The 20,787-nt window shown below is 36.3% G+C and overlaps 1 protein-coding gene across 1 annotated transcript in view; it reads right to left on the minus strand.

The window, feature by feature from the left end:
• Positions 1–689: 689 nt before the first annotated feature.
• Positions 690–20,787, minus strand: part of LOC107446971 (soluble guanylate cyclase 88E) — a 217,215-nt gene continuing 197,117 nt past the window's right edge. The window contains exons 11-14 of the mRNA XM_043047850.3: positions 10,311–10,400; positions 5,599–5,911; positions 3,350–3,528; positions 690–1,448 (exon numbers count right to left, since the gene is read on the minus strand). Of these exons, the coding sequence (XP_042903784.2) occupies positions 1,176–1,448; positions 3,350–3,528; positions 5,599–5,911; positions 10,311–10,400 (855 nt within the window). The 3' untranslated portion in view covers positions 690–1,175. The remainder of the gene's footprint in view (positions 1,449–3,349; positions 3,529–5,598; positions 5,912–10,310; positions 10,401–20,787) is intronic.

A 20,787-nucleotide genomic window follows, 5' to 3' on the forward strand; every position in this document is an offset into this window, starting at 1 on the left:
ATTGATATATATACAAATTGATATTCGTTCGCGCAGGGAGCTTGACATCCGAGAGTGCCTTAAAAATCCCTTTAGATAGATAATCATTGAAGTTTTTACCAATGCTTTGTCAGTGCAACTTTGGCTATGTTGACAAAACCCTGAAATTCGAGTTATAACAATATCAGTAGTATTTAATTTTTTTTATCCACTCCTGATACATCAGCCCATCTTGATACCTATGAATTTTGTTCTATTCATATGATCGAAGCCAATTTTCCATAAATGATCTTAGTTCTAATCCAACCTTACATTGCGCTTAAAAATGCATTTTGAACTTATAGCCTCATTTGACCACTGCCGTTCCTTCGGCTAACACTGTTTAACTTGCTATATTCTTCATCATTTTACCGCTATTTCTTTTTCTGGTAACCGTATTCTTCCTCGTACTCTAATCTGTTTCTAAGTTTTTATTTTTTCACGTTCGCAAGGGGGATCGTATTTTTGGGTGCTCCAAGCATGTCGAGCTTCCAATGCTTTCAACTATGAGGTACAAAAAGTTTTTTTCTATCTCGCTTCAGTTCCCTTGAGAGTATTTGTTTCAAATAATTAGTTAATTTGCTTTTCGATTTAAATCAATAAAATATTTTAAATGCTTAACTTCGACACAAATAATAACTAAATGCATTACGAGGAATAAGTGTTTAAAATTTTTGTTATGACATGATGTGTGATATTATATTTTATGATAATTGTGACTTTATGTCATTGAAACTAAAATTATGCATTTTATTTGCAACTATGTAAAATGGTAAAAATAAATTAAAAATATCGTTTTCAGTTTCAAAAACTGAAATAGTTTTTTTTAAAAAGAATTTCCCAATAAAATTAAATTTGTTCAATGAAATATGATTAAATAATATGAAATACACTTCAAAATGATACAAAAAAGACAGTTCATATCACAGTATCGTCAATTAGAACATCCAAAATAGTTCATTTTTCGTCGAAAATGTTTTAAATTCTTCTCTTTCATACATTAAAATCTTAAAACATTTATATTCGTCAACATTCATAAATATGTGATCTTTCATAATCGAATATGTCTCTAATTTATGTGCGAAAAAAGTATAAATATAGCCTGCAGTGCAAAATTTGAATGCACTGTTTTTAATCTAGGTCGTAGTTTATCACAGTTATAAAAACACACACGAATTACTCTTTATAAGTGGTCGCAGTCTTTCGGATTCGCTGGTCACAGGATTCGAACCTCTAACCCTTGGTGCAACGTGTATAACTTTAATACTGTTCTTTTTGTTCGGACGTGACGTAACGTCCTTGAAAGTACGGCGAGGTGGATGAACAGTAATTCCAGATTGACCTGCGGAAGAATACATTGAGTTGCATTCTAAAATTTGGCTGTGGAGGCAACAAGGTTCATTATTTTTGAAGCAGAGATAACCATTTTCCTGGAACAAAAAGACAATAAGTTATTAGTATTTAACAAGAAATGTTGTGAATATTGCATAGATCATCGCTCAAGTAATATTACTTTATGGATAATATTTTCGAATATGAAGTAACATTTTAATGTTAGATATAATTCTTCCCCTTTCATTCTGTGTTTCAAAACTGAAGAAGGTTCTTGTTTATACAAGGTCCAAGGATTATTGGGACAAACTTTTAGGGGAAAATAAAGGACAACACAAAGATTCAGAGTTGTATAGCAATCCATGGTCGAAAACGTTTTCGTTCGTATGTGGTTTTAGCAGCCCGCCACAGTGTCCAACACATTTTATTCCATGCTGGATGTTTAAGTCATTCTTGGCTCACCCTCACTATACCTATTACCCCATCAGGAATCAACCCATCCTTCTTAGAGGTTTTGAAATATTTAGCTGAGACACCCTGTATATAGCACAAAGTAAACCTTTTTTTTCATTTTGAGAAATGATTTGTAGGTATGGAAAAATTTTCCCCAACCCGCCCTTATTTAGGGCATAATGGTAAATGTTTATTAAAATCAAAAAATCCGAAAACAGTACAAACATAAAATACATATCAGACATGGCAAACAGCCCATGAACATGGCTAGCACAGAGCAGCAAAAATCATGTAAGATGATAAAACATTAAAACAGCAATATATTAAAAGTGTCAGTTAAAAGAAATAGCAAGTAGAAGTAGAAGAGTTTATAAAAGACATGGTAAAAGTTACAAAACTATTCCATCAATAAAATTGAGACACCCAAGCTGGAACAAGCAGGTTCCGAGATCATTAAAAACCGTCCCCCAATACATCCTCTGAAGTTTGTTTAATAATCTTTTTTATGATATTTCTCTAAGTCAGGTTAGCATAGCATTGATGTTGACTAATATTAAAGTGATTGCCCCGGACTATCTGGAATTGAGAACAATTCATTAACAATCAAAGTGATCAATAGATTGATATTCACCACAGTAATTGCATTCTGGAGTTTTGTGGAATAATTTATATTGGTGTTCTCCAAATACTCCGTGGCCTGTTAAAAATTGATTGAGATAGAAGTTTGCTTGTAGTCTATTTAATTTCGGGTCTTTAAAAAATTTGAATGTCTGTCTCCCTTTCTCGGAACTCTGCCATTCCAACCCCAGCGCTTCATACTATATAATTTAACCTGAGTTTTAATTTGGGCGATGAATTTTAAGATTTGTAGGTAATGGACAATTTTTGTTGCTGTTGCTGATAACTGTCACGTTGGTGTTTAATAGGCAATGACTTCCCAAAGGAAGACGAGGGGCCATGTAATTAGAACCCTAAGATTCCTGGTCAATAGTTTCTTCCACGCCTAGATGAACTCTACCTGTTTGGAAGTTGAATAAAACAGCAGAAGGCTATCATAGATTCAGCTTTTATTTTTAATCGCTTCTTTAAATCAATATCCTTTTCCGGAGGAACTGGAACGTTCAGAAAAGGATCATCGTGGCAGAAGAGCTTTCAGAAGGAGACAAGTGTTCACTCCCGCTTGCGCTCTGTTATTAAAAAACTATTTCTAATGAGATCTGTAAATAATTACTTTATCCAAATTATTTCGACAGCATAAATGTAAGACTAATTAAAATATAAGAGAAGAAATTCTATTTCCTGAGCATGCGAAGAAGGAAAACAAACTTTGAAGACAGATCCCTTATCTCAAGCAGAATCAACAATCGAATGATTGTCAATCCGGGTATTCAAGTTCAGCAAGGTTAACGGCTACAGTTAAAAAGTGATAGGTGCAAGGCATCACCAGAAAAGTAATTTTAAAAATTTAGGCGAAGACCGAAAGACTGAAAAGTGAGGATATTGTGATAGCAGCATCACAATAACAATGAAGGAAAATAGAGCTTACTTCATTTTTTGGTATCATATTCTCATCCTCTAAGTGATCTTTAGCATCTAGGAAGCAGGTAGGCACCTTAGCTGGACATTGATTTCGGGGACTTGTTTGAACGCCAACGTTCGCCCATGTAACATTTTTTTTCATAACTACGGAAAGTGTTTCTTCATCTGTATATTGAGGAATAGCACCTGTTTAAAATGTAAAATCGTTGTTCGTGATTCATAATGGCATGAATAACTGTGATCCAGTATTTAATTTACACCACAGCGAGTTTTTTTTAAAAAAAAAAAACGTAATTTGATATTTTATCGTACGTTGATTACACATCTCGACCGAAACGCATTTTTACACGAAGTATCATTCTGTGATAATTAAAAACTTATATTAAATACTTTAAATTAAATATTCAAATCTTATACTATAATACGAGGAATGGTTGCCAAGTCGAAAATCGCCCCAGAATTAATAAACTCCGGTAAACTTGGGGGTCTGGGGTTTTTGGCCATGAGGAATCGATTGGCGCCGGTTTTGAAGTGCTACGGTCGAGCAGTTCGGAGTTACAGATAGGATATTTTCAAACTTTATTAGTTCGCCATAATGGCTATAGATACTTTTCTCCACTCTTATAAATGTATGCTAATGCGAACCTTACAATTGAAATATTAATTTTCGACAATTTAAACCAATAATATACGAAAGAATTAATAATTTAATTGTAAGGTTCGCATTAGTTTACATTTATCAAAGTGGAGAAAAGTTTAACTTTTGTGTTAAAATCACCGTCAACAAAGTCCGACATTTCAACATTCATCAGATTTCAAGCTACATTTTCAACATGCAGAACGCACCTCTACATGAAATTCTTGAAGGAGCCGGAATTTTGGAACGACAAGCGATCAACTCAATTCTACCCGCAAATGGACAACTAGAAGATACCGTCATTGTCAGAATGCTTCTCCGTTACGCCGAACAAGCTTACCCGACCGTCAAAGTTGCCGTACTTCACCCTGAATTTGTCGCACGCTTCTACGTTACAACAGCGGATGGCGCTTATGAAGGAATGGCTCTTCTCAACGATATCAGCGACCAGAACAAGGCTTCCAACTATCTATACGGCGTTCAACAAGGATTCGACGTGCTACTCATTCCCATTCACAAGAGAGCTCAAATGGATAGAGGCGAGCACTGGATGCTAGGAATTTACGAAGCAAGCTATGGAGAACGTCAACTATTAGTCTGCGATCCAGTCGACAACCCGCTGCCCATCGATGCTGTTTTGAGAAAAATACTGCGACACGTTTTGAATACCGTTGTTACGAATGAAAAGCTGAAAGGATGCATCGTGAAACCTCGCAACGCTTACAACCACCAAGATGACGCGTCTTCCTGCGGAGTTTGCATCGTCTTTTATGCTCGACAATACCTCTCTCATCGACGCCTTTTCCTGGACAAGAATTTTCAAGAAGCGGATGAACGGAAGCAAATTTACGAATTCGTTGTGAACAGTGTCTTTAATTGTCTAATTTTTTGTTATCAATTACATTTTATTTCCTATGACTTTTCAAACTTTACCTTTGTATAGAATAGTTCCCTTTCCAAACTTTGTTTAGATAGTTTACAATGGTGCACTTTAACCGGTTATCTTTTCACCAATGGTTTCACAAATTTCCTTATGGCATGTATTGTTTTGATAAATCACAATTGAAAATTTAAATCTTCGAGTTAGCTCTTCGATACCTGTTTTCTCCGAGCGGAGCTCGGTCACCCGCTGGTGAGTTAAAAATTTAAAATTAAAAACGAAGCAATGTAATTCAAAGTTACAGACAATATTGACAGATGTGTAAATTTTAAACTGCCATAGCATAGTTCACAATACTGGAATTAGGCAAATAATTCTGTCTTTTCTCGTATTTTTTAATTGTAAAACACTGAATATAATGTATTAATGTAATAAAATGTATTTTTAAACAGTAATTTACGAAACGAAACACTGATTCATCACAAAATAAAACCTGTTTTATAAAACCTTAATACTAGAGAACTACTGAAATTAATAATACAAATATAATAGATAAACTTACAGGGGTTGAACAAAAGTATCGAAACACTTCTATACTAACTCTATGCAAATAAATTTTCTTTTAACAGCAAATGTTTTGGGAGATTTTACATGGTAAAACTGCTTGTGATCACCGAAAATATCACCGAAAAAAATAAGTGTATACAACGCCCTATGTAAAATATAATAGCCTTTTTACCTTTTCTGTAACCAGCAATCTGTGGTGACACTGAAGACTCTGGCAACCTTAAACTGTCCTTTTCAGGTACCAAGGTGAGATATGTATCGCTACATATAGAAGCTGTTGGCGATATTAGAGGAGAATACCTGGAGACGTCTTCGAATGTAACAGGAGAATATAAAGAGCGAGTGTCTGGTGTTTCTGGCAGGTCGTAACACATACCACTTGTTGTTGGATCTGGTGTTATAAGTTTAGGTGTAAGAATATCGTCATAAAATTCTGAAGGTTTAAACCGACCATGCAGCCAGTATGTTTTCATTTCACCTTTACCCTTTGGAAAGAAAAATTTAAAAAGTGAGGAAACTCAACATAAATTTACTTGTTTCTTAAGATAAATATAATAGCTACACTTCAACGCTGTTTTTTGAAGCTCTGTCACCAATGAAAATAAAAAAAGTCACGGTTTTAGTGTCTTACAATTGAAACGATGCGATGATTTTAAACTATATTTATAATCTTGATGGGGAGAATTATTTGGGCTTTGAAACAGATAAATAATTTAAATATTTTTAAAGTTATTAAATTTTTTTAATAATCGCCAATTTGGCGATATTTTTTCGCCTCGATGAAAATCATCAAATCACTGCCTTATTCTCAGTTTTTGAAAATTTCTATGAGCCCAGATGATGCAGCATTGGAGTAAGCTTTATATAAAAAAATTAGACCACAAATGCTTTTCGTTTTCATAAAACTGTGATTTTTCTCCATACTGACATATTGCGCCATTTTCAAAATAAGCATGGAGTAACTGTTGCAAATTCACAGCAGTTTTAAAAATAGCATATTATTCGCAAAAAAGCATATTTTCAAATGACGACGGAGCCTTCAAAAAACAGTCTTAAAGTTTCAACCATTTTGAAACTTTAAGACTGTATATTATTACCATATTATGATTCGACGTTCTCTAAAGTTTTTAAAAGCATTATTATCCATAATGTTATTTTCAGCTTTATTGTACTCTATTTTTATCGTTGACCATAATGGTTGTAATATTATTTAGTGCTCTCGAGAATATCTGTGGGATTATCATAGAAAATAATTATTGTATAATTGATATTCATGTAAGATATGGTCAATAGATCCTGAGGATGCCTTTAAAATATCGTCAGTTTACAATATATCAATAATTTTTCTACTCTACCAGCAACTAAATGTAAATTTCGTTTTTTAAGGGAATCGAATAGAATATTCTTAGAATAACATTATTTTTTTATCAATTTTATTTTCTGTTTATTGTGAATTAACGTAATAAATGTTTAATTAAGAAATAAATTGGAAATAATGTTTTGGAATTCGAAATAACAAAGAATTTTCTGTTGAAAAGTTCATTTATTTTTATATTTCATTTCGAGGCTTCAAGGAAAGTGTTAAAATTTGATAAAACTAGAACATGCACAAACTTCTAGAATTTAATTAATTATTCACGAAAATTACTGAAGATATAAATTCTTTAACCTCCTAGCAACCGTTGCCTTTATACTGACGAAATAATGCGATATTATTAAATTTGAATGTTTAAGAATGCAGAAAATGAAACGTATTAAAATTAGCTTATAGGTAGCTACAATTCGTTTAAAAAGTTTAGAAAAATACTGAAAAAAAAGTTCATAGGATTAAAAGTACAAAATTAAATTCATCTCTAGAGAAATATATAACAAATACTTAAGTAGAGAAAACATTAAAGAAAAATGTCGAAATCAGTAGCTTGCTACGAAACGAATAATTATTCCTCATAAAAACTAATAAGCTTTAAAATAAGTTATGAAAATCTAATATAATTTATTTTAAATCTCAATGGGGATTTAACAGTTAATTCTAACATAAGATATATATAACTATTATCAATTATAATTTAAACCAGATTATTGAAAATTATATCAATTTTTAATTTTAAAATAGCTTTATAAGGTTTTCAAAAGTACAAATAAACCCGAAATTTTAATCCTATGAAAAATGATAGTTGGAAAAAAAAATACTTGGTCATACTCTGCCATTAGATAAAATGAAGAAAGGCTAAAACCCTTTAATTGATGATAAACTCAAATCAAAGAAAAAGAACCATTTGTTTAAACGTTAATTGGATTTGAGAGAAATAAGATAGCTTTAAAAATAAAATCCCAGAGAAAATATTAAAAAAAATTGGAACTTAATTGGTGTTTTTGGCTTTTTTCACCGAAAAGCTTGGAATCAATAAAGGAATATTCGGTAACAATCACATTAACTGTTAAAATTGATTTCCGTGTCATTAATAAAATAAGCTTTAATTCTATTTTATGAAAAAAAAAGCGTAAATTAATTAAAAAATCTAAAGTTTAATTTAGCATAGCTGAAGATAATATATATTTAAATTTAGCTCATATATGATTTAATTTTGCATAGTTATAAAAATATGCAGTTTAATATAGCGTATCCAATTTCGTATAGCTATGAGGAGCTCATAGTTTGAAATAACATAGCTATGAGGAGTTCATAGTTTGAAATAACATAGCTATGAGGACTTCATAGTTTGAAATAACATAGCTATGCACGTAATCTAGTACAAGCGTGATGAGTCAACACTGATCAGAAGATAGAAGATCTTCGTATGGATTATCATAAATGAGAAATCTGATCCTTAGTAGTCCGAACGTGGTGACATCTTTTTATTTTTCTCCCCTGCGCAGTTTATATTTCGTTGCAAGTTAAGAAAAAACCAATTGCGGTTTAGGATTTAAGTAATCATCCGCGTCTGTATATAGTCCCGTTCTATTTCGTTATCAAATTAAACAAATATCTTTCAAAACAGTCATAAAAGCTTTTAAAAGTTAAACACGCCAGACAGAAAATTAATTCATGCTATCTTTCACAATATATATCACGGAATTATCAACAAAAAAAAGTTTATAGCTTTGCAGTCTTACTAGAATCTTAAACATGGCGACATATTTCGATAAATGAAGAGAACATTCGTTCTTGTAAAGGAAACAACTATATGACGTTTCAAGAGCTTTGGATTTGATTAGACCACTAAAAATGGCGCGTCTTATGCTGACATGCCCTTAAAAAATCAAATGCGAGATTAAGAATTTTTATTTTTGTTCGTCATTGAAGAAAATCTTCTGCAATATTTATTATTCTTTTTTCAGTTTCTTCAAATACGAACAGAAAGGCGAGAAATTATTACGATTTTTAGATATCATTTTTTACTAATTCTTATTACTTGTTAATTGATTATTCAATAAGTTTTGTTCTCCTCATTTCAGATGATTTAAGAGAAGCAAAAAGGAGGCTGTGTAACGTCGTTTCCCAAGTTGGCGATGTTGATATTCGTTCGCGCTGAGAGTTTGGCATCCATTTGGCGCGCACTTAGATAATGGTTTTTTCTTAACTTGCAACAGAGTATAGTAGTCCGAACGGTGTAACATCTTTCTTATTTTTTACTCCACATTGAAGTTTATATTCGTTCCTTCGGACTACTAAAGTAATCCGTGTAAAGGCCTTCTTTTTTTAGAAAATATTGGATGAAAACCGGTAAAAAAATGAATATATCATCTAGTTTTAAGTCTTTAATACCGCAAGAAATAACCATTAAGTCAGAGTTGTATTACTAATATATACTTATTTCCACCAGTTCAGAAACTGAATAAATGCATCTGATTTGTGTGTTGAGCACTCTAAGTTATGAATAAGTGTGTGTCTATAATATGTGTGAGTCTTAGTAGATTTTAGCTTTTTGAAACTCTAACTATGAAGATCTCATCTTAATTCATTAAAATTCAGTCATCAGATCAAACGACGTTCATTTTTCTAGTTTTTTTGTTTTGTTATTATGCTAGTTAAGTATGTGGTGATTTAATTAGCTATTGACTCTTATCAATGATTGGTACTCTAAGTAATAGTTATTACTTTATTTAATACTTAGTGCTTCAAATAATGATCAATAGTTTAATTTATAGATACCGAGTTTCTTTTACTTCATTTGAAATAACAATAATTGTCTAGTGTGCTCAAACCTTAATTGCTGTTTCTCTCTTTCTGTATTTTTATTGATTTTATTTAGATATAATTTATATTCACGGTATTCCTCAAAGACCACTTTTACTTTGTATTTATAAAACCCTCATCAGAAATAAAAGCAAAGTGTACACACATTTGGGGTTGCAAATTAATGCTACAAAACGCCTTCGAAACAGAGAGAAGTAGAAAACAATAATGTTAAACATCATCAAGTTTCAACATTTCAACTTCCAATTAAACTTCTTTATTATTATTTTTTATTTATTTAGTTTTTTTTACATTCACCTTTCTCTGCTGTAATTTGTTAGATTTCGATGTGTCGCAGCCGTTTCTGCTTTTTCCTAGCTTAAATATATTTTTACAACCACCAATGTACATACTTTTTAGTTTTCATGATGAGGATTCTAAAGATGAGGATTAGATGAGGATTCTAAAAATACATATTAAGAAATGTATTCCATGGAACAATCTCCCAAGGAACACCCCGGAAAAACGGATTTTCTGAAACACCTTGTTTAACTTATGTACAAATTTATATAATCATTTGAGTTACTATTATTTAACCATTTGTTTACGACTGGCACAACATGTGGACCGCATATGATGGTACAATGTGGTATACCGTAAGCAAAGGGCTAAAAGGCTATCTTTTAAACTCCGGTAAATTAGATTACCTTTACAGGAATTGTCCCTCTGCCGGATATATCCCACTCTGTTGGATCCAACTTCATTCTCGTTCTCTCACTTATATGAATTTTTAAAGCCTAAAATTAAGAGTAAAAATATGATTAAAGTTGAGTGTATAATCATTTATCTCACTAATCTAAACCTAAAAAAAAAGAATGAATGTTAGACACATTTATTAGCATGATTAAGTTAACATTATTATGCTTTCAATATTTATTCACTTAGCTTTTCAAACACTTAAGAAAATACTTGACTTGACCGCTGCTGTTTAGTTAAAAATAAAGTACAGAAAGCAATTTATGATAGAATATATTAAAACAATAGAGAAAATAGGAAATTGCCAATTATAACCGTATTCAAAATTATGAATGACTTAAAAAAATTTAAATATGCTTTAATTAATCAGATATGTACAGTGCGAGCAAAAAGAAAATGCACGCGCTTAATGACTTTTTATTTACTGATCAGAATTTCACGCACCAGAATTAAATCTTAGTGGTTTGAGAACTTAACGTTACATAAGTCAATTATTTCAGCTCCTCTCCATGTAACACAAATGTGGGTTAGGTCTGACAAAAAGTCCTCCACAAAGGCAAATTTCTCCCAATACTCGATCCAGGAGTTCCCTTGTCTTCTGGATTGGGTTCAAAATTACAAAACTACGGAGTTGAACATTAGAGTCGTAAACCCATGCAAAATAATTGGGTCGGCTGTTCTACGACGGTTACAAAATAAAATAAAATAATTTTAACTAAGCCATGGTGGCTTAGGGGATAGAGCGCTCATCTTCCAATGACGTGAACCAGGTTTGAATCCCAGAAATGACTGCTCAATTCGAAATTCCGCATCCAGTATGCACCGATCACAGTGCTGACGTAAAGTATCCTCAGTGGTGAATGGATTATGGGTTAGAGTCCCCTTGCCATCAGGCTAACCATGGGAGGTTTTCGTGGTTTTCCTCCCTACGGAACTCAAATGCGGGCAAATTTCATCAAAAAGTCCTCTACGAATGCAAATTTCTCCTAATACTTGATACAGGAGTTCCCTTGTCTTCCGTATTGGACTCAAAATCACAAGGCAATGGAGATGAACTTAGGTAGTCGTAAACTCAAAATTGGGTCTGCTCTTCGTCGACGGTTATAAAATAAAATATTTTGTTACAAATTGTATTATTACATGTTATAATAAATGTATAATGAGTAAGCTATATATGAGGTGTCCAAAAATTTAACACGTTTTCGCAAATGGCGGCTATAGCTGTTCAATTTTTGGTGATATGAAGGCATTTGTCGGCTACAGCCCTCTTCCATTTAAATTAATAAAAATAAGAACATCCTTTTCACAATGTGTAACAATGCGATTATTTGCTAATTATTCAATCAATAATATGGGTCGAAAAAACAATTGTATCATTCCGACATTTTTTCAGTGAAGGAAAAAAATGTCAGGATTAGCAAATGATTGTTGCGAGAGTTTTCCTCGAAAACTGTGTCAAAATGTGATTATTTTAACTTCTAAACTTACGATTGACGCTCAAATCTTTTGTAGTTAGCAAGTTAGTAGTCTTTCGTAGTTGTTTTCGAGCGAGATATTGAAACCTGCATAACTTCTGTCGTGATTTTCCCCTTCTCAACATGGTTTACGAATCCCTGTTCTGTCTCAAGTATTCATATTCTTGATGTCTTTTATCACCCCTGTGGCGTAACTACCACTACGATTATTAAACATCAATTCACAAGTACATAAGACTTGATAACTTGAATCAATCTTGAGATACCTTTTGATTGTCATACCTTTGGCATAGTCATAGTCTGTTCCCCCCATTGGTGACTTGTGGATGTGATATGATCACGACTACTTCGATGGATAGTCCAAGTGGAACAGTTGACTTGCTATTTGTGACTGCGTTATCGTCCTCCTCACGCTGTTGCTTCTCAGTCTCATTTACACTCAACGGAATTCTGCACACACTCGACTGCTAATGGCAACACAGAGAGTTCTCACGCACAATCATGACATTGGATAATGCAGCTCTCATGGCTGAAGCATAATACCCGGTGACCTTTAATCAGCTCTCCCGGTCTTTCACAAATGCAGCAACTAGTGGTATCCGTTCATCGAATTCCATCCCTGATGAAATTCTGATGAGGGAGTATTGTGGCGTAACTACCACTACGATTATTAAACATCAATTCACAAGTACATAAGACTTGATAACTTGAATCAATCTTGAGATACCTTTTGATTGTCATACCTTTGGCATAGTCATAGTCTGTTCCCCCCATTGGTGACTTGTGGATGTGATATGATCACGACTACTTCGATGGATAGTCCAAGTGGAACAGTTGACTTGCTATTTGTGACTGCGTTATCGTCCTCCTCACGCTGTTGCTTCTCAGTCTCATTTACACTCAACGGAATCCTGCACACACTCGACTGCTAATGGCAACACAGAGAGTTCTCACGCACAATCATGACATTGGATAATGCAGCTCTCATGGCTGAAGCATAATACCCGGTGACCTTTAATCAGCTCTCCCGGTCTTTCACAAATGCAGCAACTAGTGGTATCCGTTCATCGAATTCCATCCCTGATGAAATTCTGATGAGGGAGTATTGTGGCGTAACTACCACTACGATTATTAAACATCAATTCACAAGTACATAAGACTTGATAACTTGAATCAATCTTGAGATACCTTTTGATTGTCATACCTTTGGCATAGTCATAGTCTGTTCCCCCCATTGGTGACTTGTGGATGTGATATGATCACGACTACTTCGATGGATAGTCCAAGTGGAACAGTTGACTTGCTATTTGTGACTGCGTTATCGTCCTCCTCACGCTGTTGCTTCTCAGTCTCATTTACACTCAACGGAATCCTGCACACACTCGACTGCTAATGGCAACACAGAGAGTTCTCACGCACAATCATGACATTGGATAATGCAGCTCTCATGGCTGAAGCATAATACCCGGTGACCTTTAATCAGCTCTCCCGGTCTTTCACAAATGCAGCAACTAGTGGTATCCGTTCATCGAATTCCATCCCTGATGAAATTCTGATGAGGGAGTATTGTGGCGTAACTACCACTACGATTATTAAACATCAATTCACAAGTACATAAGACTTGATAACTTGAATCAATCTTGAGATACCTTTTGATTGTCATACCTTTGGCATAGTCATAGTCTGTTCCCCCCATTGGTGACTTGTGGATGTGATATGATCACGACTACTTCGATGGATAGTCCAAGTGGAACAGTTGACTTGCTATTTGTGACTGCGTTATCGTCCTCCTCACGCTGTTGCTTCTCAGTCTCATTTACACTCAACGGAATCCTGCACACACTCGACTGCTAATGGCAACACAGAGAGTTCTCACGCACAATCATGACATTGGATAATGCAGCTCTCATGGCTGAAGCATAATACCCGGTGACCTTTAATCAGCTCTCCCGGTCTTTCACAAATGCAGCAACTAGTGGTATCCGTTCATCGAATTCCATCCCTGATGAAATTCTGATGAGGGAGTATTGTGGCGTAACTACCACTACGATTATTAAACATCAATTCACAAGTACATAAGACTTGATAACTTGAATCAATCTTGAGATACCTTTTGATTGTCATACCTTTGGCATAGTCATAGTCTGTTCCCCCCATTGGTGACTTGTGGATGTGATATGATCACGACTACTTCGATGGATAGTCCAAGTGGAACAGTTGACTTGCTATTTGTGACTGCGTTATCGTCCTCCTCACGCTGTTGCTTCTCAGTCTCATTTACACTCAACGGAATCCTGCACACACTCGACTGCTAATGGCAACACAGAGAGTTCTCACGCACAATCATGACATTGGATAATGCAGCTCTCATGGCTGAAGCATAATACCCGGTGACCTTTAATCAGCTCTCCCGGTCTTTCACAAATGCAGCAACTAGTGGTATCCGTTCATCGAATTCCATCCCTGATGAAATTCTGATGAGGGAGTATTGTGGCGTAACTACCACTACGATTATTAAACATCAATTCACAAGTACATAAGACTTGATAACTTGAATCAATCTTGAGATACCTTTTGATTGTCATACCTTTGGCATAGTCATAGTCTGTTCCCCCCATTGGTGACTTGTGGATGTGATATGATCACGACTACTTCGATGGATAGTCCAAGTGGAACAGTTGACTTGCTATTTGTGACTGCGTTATCGTCCTCCTCACGCTGTTGCTTCTCAGTCTCATTTACACTCAACGGAATCCTGCACACACTCGACTGCTAATGGCAACACAGAGAGTTCTCACGCACAATCATGACATTGGATAATGCAGCTCTCATGGCTGAAGCATAATACCCGGTGACCTTTAATCAGCTCTCCCGGTCTTTCACAAATGCAGCAACTAGTGGTATCCGTTCATCGAATTCCATCCCTGATGAAATTCTGAAGAGGGAGTATTGTGGCGTAACTACCACTACGATTATTAAACATCAATTCACAAGTACATAACACTTGATAACTTGAATCAATCTTGAGATACCTTTTGATTGTCATACCTTTGGCATAGTCATAGTCTGTTCCCCCCATTGGTGACTTGTGGATGTGATATGATCACGACTACTTCGATGGATAGTCCAAGTGGAACAGTTGACTTGCTATTTGTGACTGCGTTATCTTCCTCCTCACGCTGTTGCTTCTCAGTCTCATTTACACTCAACGGAATCCTGCACACACTCGACTGCTAATGGCAACACAGAGAGTTCTCACGCACAATCATGACATTGGATAATGCAGCTCTCATGGCTGAAGCATAATACCCGGTGACCTTTAATCAGCTCTCCCGGTCTTTCACAAATGCAGCAACTAGTGGTATCCGTTCATCGAATTCCATCCCTGATGAAATTCTGATGAGGGAGTATTGTGGCGTAACTACCACTACGATTATTAAACATCAATTCACAAGTACATAAGACTTGATAACTTGAATCAATCTTGAGATACCTTTTGATTGTCATACCTTTGGCATAGTCATAGTCTGTTCCCCCCATTGGTGACTTGTGGATGTGATATGATCACGACTACTTCGATGGATAGTCCAAGTGGAACAGTTGACTTGCTATTTGTGACTGCGTTATCGTCCTCCTCACGCTGTTGCTTCTCAGTCTCATTTACACTCAACGGAATCCTGCACACACTCGACTGCTAATGGCAACACAGAGAGTTCTCACGCACAATCATGACATTGGATAATGCAGCTCTCATGGCTGAAGCATAATACCCGGTGACCTTTAATCAGCTCTCCCGGTCTTTCACAAATGCAGCAACTAGTGGTATCCGTTCATCGAATTCCATCCCTGATGAAATTCTGATGAGGGAGTATTGTGGCGTAACTACCACTACGTTTATTAAACATCTATTCACAATTACATAAGACTTAATAACTTGAATCAATCTTGAGATACCTTTTGATTGTCATACCTTTGGCATAGTCATAGTCTGTTCCCCCCCATTGGTGACTTGTGGATGTGATATGATCACGACTACTTCGATGGATAGTCCAAGTGGAACAGTTGACTTACTATTTGTGACTGCGTTATCGTCCTCCTCACGCTGTTGCTTCTCAGTCTCATTTACACTCAACGGAATCCTGCACACACTCGACTGCTAATGGCAACACAGAGAGTTCTCACGCACAATCATGACATTGGATAATGCAGCTCTCATGGCTGAAGCATAATACCCGGTGACCTTTAATCAGCTCTCCCGGTCTTTCACAAATGCAGCAACTAGTGGTATCCGTTCATCGAATTCCATCCCTGATGAAATTCTGATGAGGGAGTATTGTGGCGTAACTACCACTACGATTATTAAACATCAATTCACAATTACATAAGACTTGATAACTTGAATCAATCTTGAGATACCTTTTGATTGTCATACCTTTGGCATAGTCATAGTCTGTTCCCCCCCATTGGTGACTTGTGGATGTGATATGATCACGACTACTTCGATGGATAGTCCAAGTGGAACAGTTGACTTACTATTTGTGACTGCGTTATCGTCCTCCTCACGCTGTTGCTTCTCAGTCTCATTTACACTCAACGGAATCCTGCACACACTCGACTGCTAATGGCAACACAGAGAGTTCTCACGCACAATCATGACATTGGATAATGCAGCTCTCATGGCTGAAGCATAATACCCGGTGACCTTTAATCAGCTCTCCCGGTCTTTCACAAATGCAGCAACTAGTGGTATCCGTTCATCGAATTCCATCCCTGATGAAATTCTGATGAGGGAGTATTGTGGCGTAACTACCACTACGATTATTAAACATCAATTCACAAGTACATAAGACTTGATAACTTGAATCAATCTTGAGATACCTTTTGATTGTCATACCTTTGGCATAGTCATAGTCTGTTCCCCCCCCCCATTGGTGACTTGTGGATGTGATATGATCACGACTACTTCGATGGATAGTCCAAGTGGAACAGTTGACTTACTATTTGTGACTGCGTTATCGTATTCCTCACGCTGTTGCTTCTCAGTCTCATTTACACTCAACGGAATCCTGCACGCACTCGACTGCTAATGGCAACACAGAGAGTTCTCACGCACAATCATGACATTGGATAATGCAGCTCTCATGGCTGAAGCATAATACCCGGTGACCTTTAATCAGCTCTCCCGGTCTTTCACAAATGCAGCAACTAGTGGTATCCGTTCATCGAATTCCATCCCTGATGAAATTCTGATGAGGGAGTATTGTGGCGTAACTACCACTACGTTTATTAAACATCTATTCACAATTACATAAGACTTGATAACTTGAATCAATCTTGAGATACCTTTTGATTGTCATACCTTTGGCATAGTCATAGTCTGTTCCCCCCCATTGGTGACTTGTGGATGTGATATGATCACGACTACTTCGATGGATAGTCCAAGTGGAACAGTTGACTTACTATTTGTGACTGCGTTATCGTCCTCCTCACGCTGTTGCTTCTCAGTCTCATTTACACTCAACGGAATCCTGCACACACTCGACTGCTAATGGCAACACAGAGAGTTCTCACGCACAATCATGACATTGGATAATGCAGCTCTCATGGCTGAAGCATAATACCCGGTGACCTTTAATCAGCTCTCCCGGTCTTTCACAAATGCAGCAACTAGTGGTATCCGTTCATCGAATTCCATCCCTGATGAAATTCTGATGAGGGAGTATTGTGGCGTAACTACCACTACGTTTATTAAACATCTATTCACAATTACATAAGACTTTATAACTTGAATCAATCTTGAGATACCTTTTGATTGTCATACCTTTGGCATAGTCATAGTCTGTTCCCCCCCATTGGTGACTTGTGGATGTGATATGATCACGACTACTTCGATGGATAGTCCAAGTGGAACAGTTGACTTACTATTTGTGACTGCGTTATCGTCCTCCTCACGCTGTTGCTTCTCAGTCTCATTTACACTCAACGGAATCCTGCACGCACTCGACTGCTAATGGCAACACAGAGAGTTCTCACGCACAATCATGACATTGGATAATGCAGCTCTCATGGCTGAAGCATAATACCCGGTGACCTTTAATCAGCTCTCCCGGTCTTTCACAAATGCAGCAACTAGTGGTATCCGTTCATCGAATTCCATCCCTGATGAAATTCTGATGAGGGAGTATTGTGGCGTAACTACCACTACGATTATTAAACATCAATTCACAAGTATATAAGACTTGATAACTTGAATCAATCTTGAGATACCTTTTGATTGTCATACCTTTGGCATAGTCATAGTCTGTTCCCCCCATTGGTGACTTGTGGATGTGATATGATCACGACTACTTCGATGGATAGTCCAAGTGGAACAGTTGACTTACTATTTGTGACTGCGTTATCGTCCTCCTCACGCTGTTGCTTCTCAGTCTCATTTACACTCAACGGAATCCTGCACGCACTCGACTGCTAATGGCAACACAGAGAGTTCTCACGCACAATCATGACATTGGATAATGCAGGTCTCATGGCTGAAGCATAATACCCGGTGACCTTTAATCAGCTCTCCCGGTCTTTCACAAATGCAGCAACTAGTGGTATCCGTTCATCGAATTCCATCCCTGATGAAATTCTGATGAGGGAGTATTGTGGCGTAACTACCACTACGATTATTAAACATCAATTCACAAGTATATAAGACTTGATAACTTGAATCAATCTTGAGATACCTTTTGATTGTCATACCTTTGGCATAGTCATAGTCTGTTCCCCCCCATTGGTGACTTGTGGATGCGATATGATCACGACTACTTCGATGGATAGTCCAAGTGGAACAGTTGACTTACTATTTGTGACTGCGTTATCGTCCTCCTCACGCTGTTGCTTCTCAGTCTCATTTACACTCAACGGAATCCTGCACGCACTCGACTACTAATGGCAACACAGAGAGTTCTCACGCACAATCATGACATTGGATAATGCAGCTCTCATGGCTGAAGCATAATACCCGGTGACCTTTAATCAGCTCTCCCGGTCTTTCACAAATGCAGCAACTAGTGGTATCCGTTCATCGAATTCCATCCCTGATGAAATTCTGATGAGGGAGTATTGTGGCGTAACTACCACTACGATTATTAAACATCAATTCACAAGTATATAAGACTTGATAACTTGAATCAATCTTGAGATACCTTTTGATTGTCATACCTTTGGCATAGTCATAGTCTGTTCCCCCCCATTGGTGACTTGTGGATGTGATATGATCACGACTACTTCGATGGATAGTCCAAGTGGAACAGTTGACTTACTATTTGTGACTGCGTTATCGTCCTCCTCACGCTGTTGCTTCTCAGTCTCATTTACACTCAACGGAATCCTGCACACACTCGACTGCTAATGGCAACACAGAGAGTTCTCACGCACAATCATGACATTGGATAATGCAGCTCTCATGGCTGAAGCATAATACCCGGTGACCTTTAATCAGGTCTCCCGGTCTTTCACAAATGCAGCAACTAGTGGTATCCGTTCATCGAATTCCATCCCTGATGAAATTCTGATGAGGGAGTATTGTGGCGTAACTACCACTACGTTTATTAAACATCTATTCACAATTACATAAGACTTGATAACTTGAATCAATCTTGAGATACCTTTTGATTGTCATACCTTTGGCATAGTCATAGTCTGTTCCCCCCCATTGGTGACTTGTGGATGTGATATGATCACGACTACTTCGATGGATAGTCCAAGTGGAACAGTTGACTTACTATTTGTGACTGCGTTATCGTCCTCCTCACGCTGTTGCTTCTCAGTCTCATTTACACTCAACGGAATCCTGCACGCACTCGACTGCTAATGGCAACACAGAGAGTTCTCACGCACAATCATGACATTGGATAATGCAGCTCTCATGGCTGAAGCATAATACCCGGTGACCTTTAATCAGCTCTCCCGGTCTTTCACAAATGCAGCAACTAGTGGTATCCGTTCATCGAATTCCATCCCTGATGAAATTCTGATGAGGGAGTATTGTGGCGTAACTACCACTACGTTTATTAAACATCTATTCACAAGTACATAAGACTTGATAACTTGAATCAATCTTGAGATACCTTTTGATAGTTGACGGTTGGCATTGTCAAATGGTCTTTCCTTACACCCCTTTGAGTTAGTTGCTCGAATTTAAGAACCCCAAGCATTGTTAAAAATTCTATTTAAAATCGTTTCTAACAGCAACAACTATGTATGGTGAGCAAAAAAAAAGTGGAACACCCTGACTAACTTTTAGGCTGGTTATCGGATCTTCACGTACTAGTACACAATCTTAATGGTTTAAAGGAATGAACTTAAATATGCTAATTATTTAGTACAGAAAGTATTTTATTTCAAAAAAATCAGGTACAAAAACGTACTTTCTCTGAATAAACATACCTTTTTTCTGTCGGATTTCTCATTTTCAAAATATGAGGGGTAGCAGCCATCTAGGAAACATGGTCCAAATTGTTTGGTTAGGAAAGCGGTTCAAAATTTGGACCCCGTAATGATAATTTTACTTTTGCATAGTTCGCCTGTTTTTGAGAATTATTTAAGCGAATTGAAAAGTTTTTGTACACAATTACAAAATTCGTTTATCCAAAGGTAATTCCGTGCAAAAAGATAAATTTTAAAATTTATTAATTATCTCCATTTAGAAATGTAATGTATACAAGTTTTTGAATCATATTAAATAAAATAACAAATAATTATAAAAAAAATTTTCTCGCTTGGCAATATTTTTGATAAACGAATTTTATAATTGTGTGCCAAATTTTTTCGATTCGCATAAAAAATTCTCGAGATGTGGCAGAATATGAAACAAAGTAAAATCAATTTATGGCCCACTCAGCTTCAGATCGATGGGTACCAACTTATCTGGGAAGTATAGGTGGTCTGTGCGCAGTGCTCACCACAT

This window comes from Parasteatoda tepidariorum, chromosome 10 (genome assembly GCF_982258835.1).
Source record: "Parasteatoda tepidariorum strain Cologne lab strain chromosome 10, Ptep-v5.0, whole genome shotgun sequence".
NCBI lineage: Eukaryota > Metazoa > Arthropoda > Arachnida > Araneae > Theridiidae > Parasteatoda > Parasteatoda tepidariorum.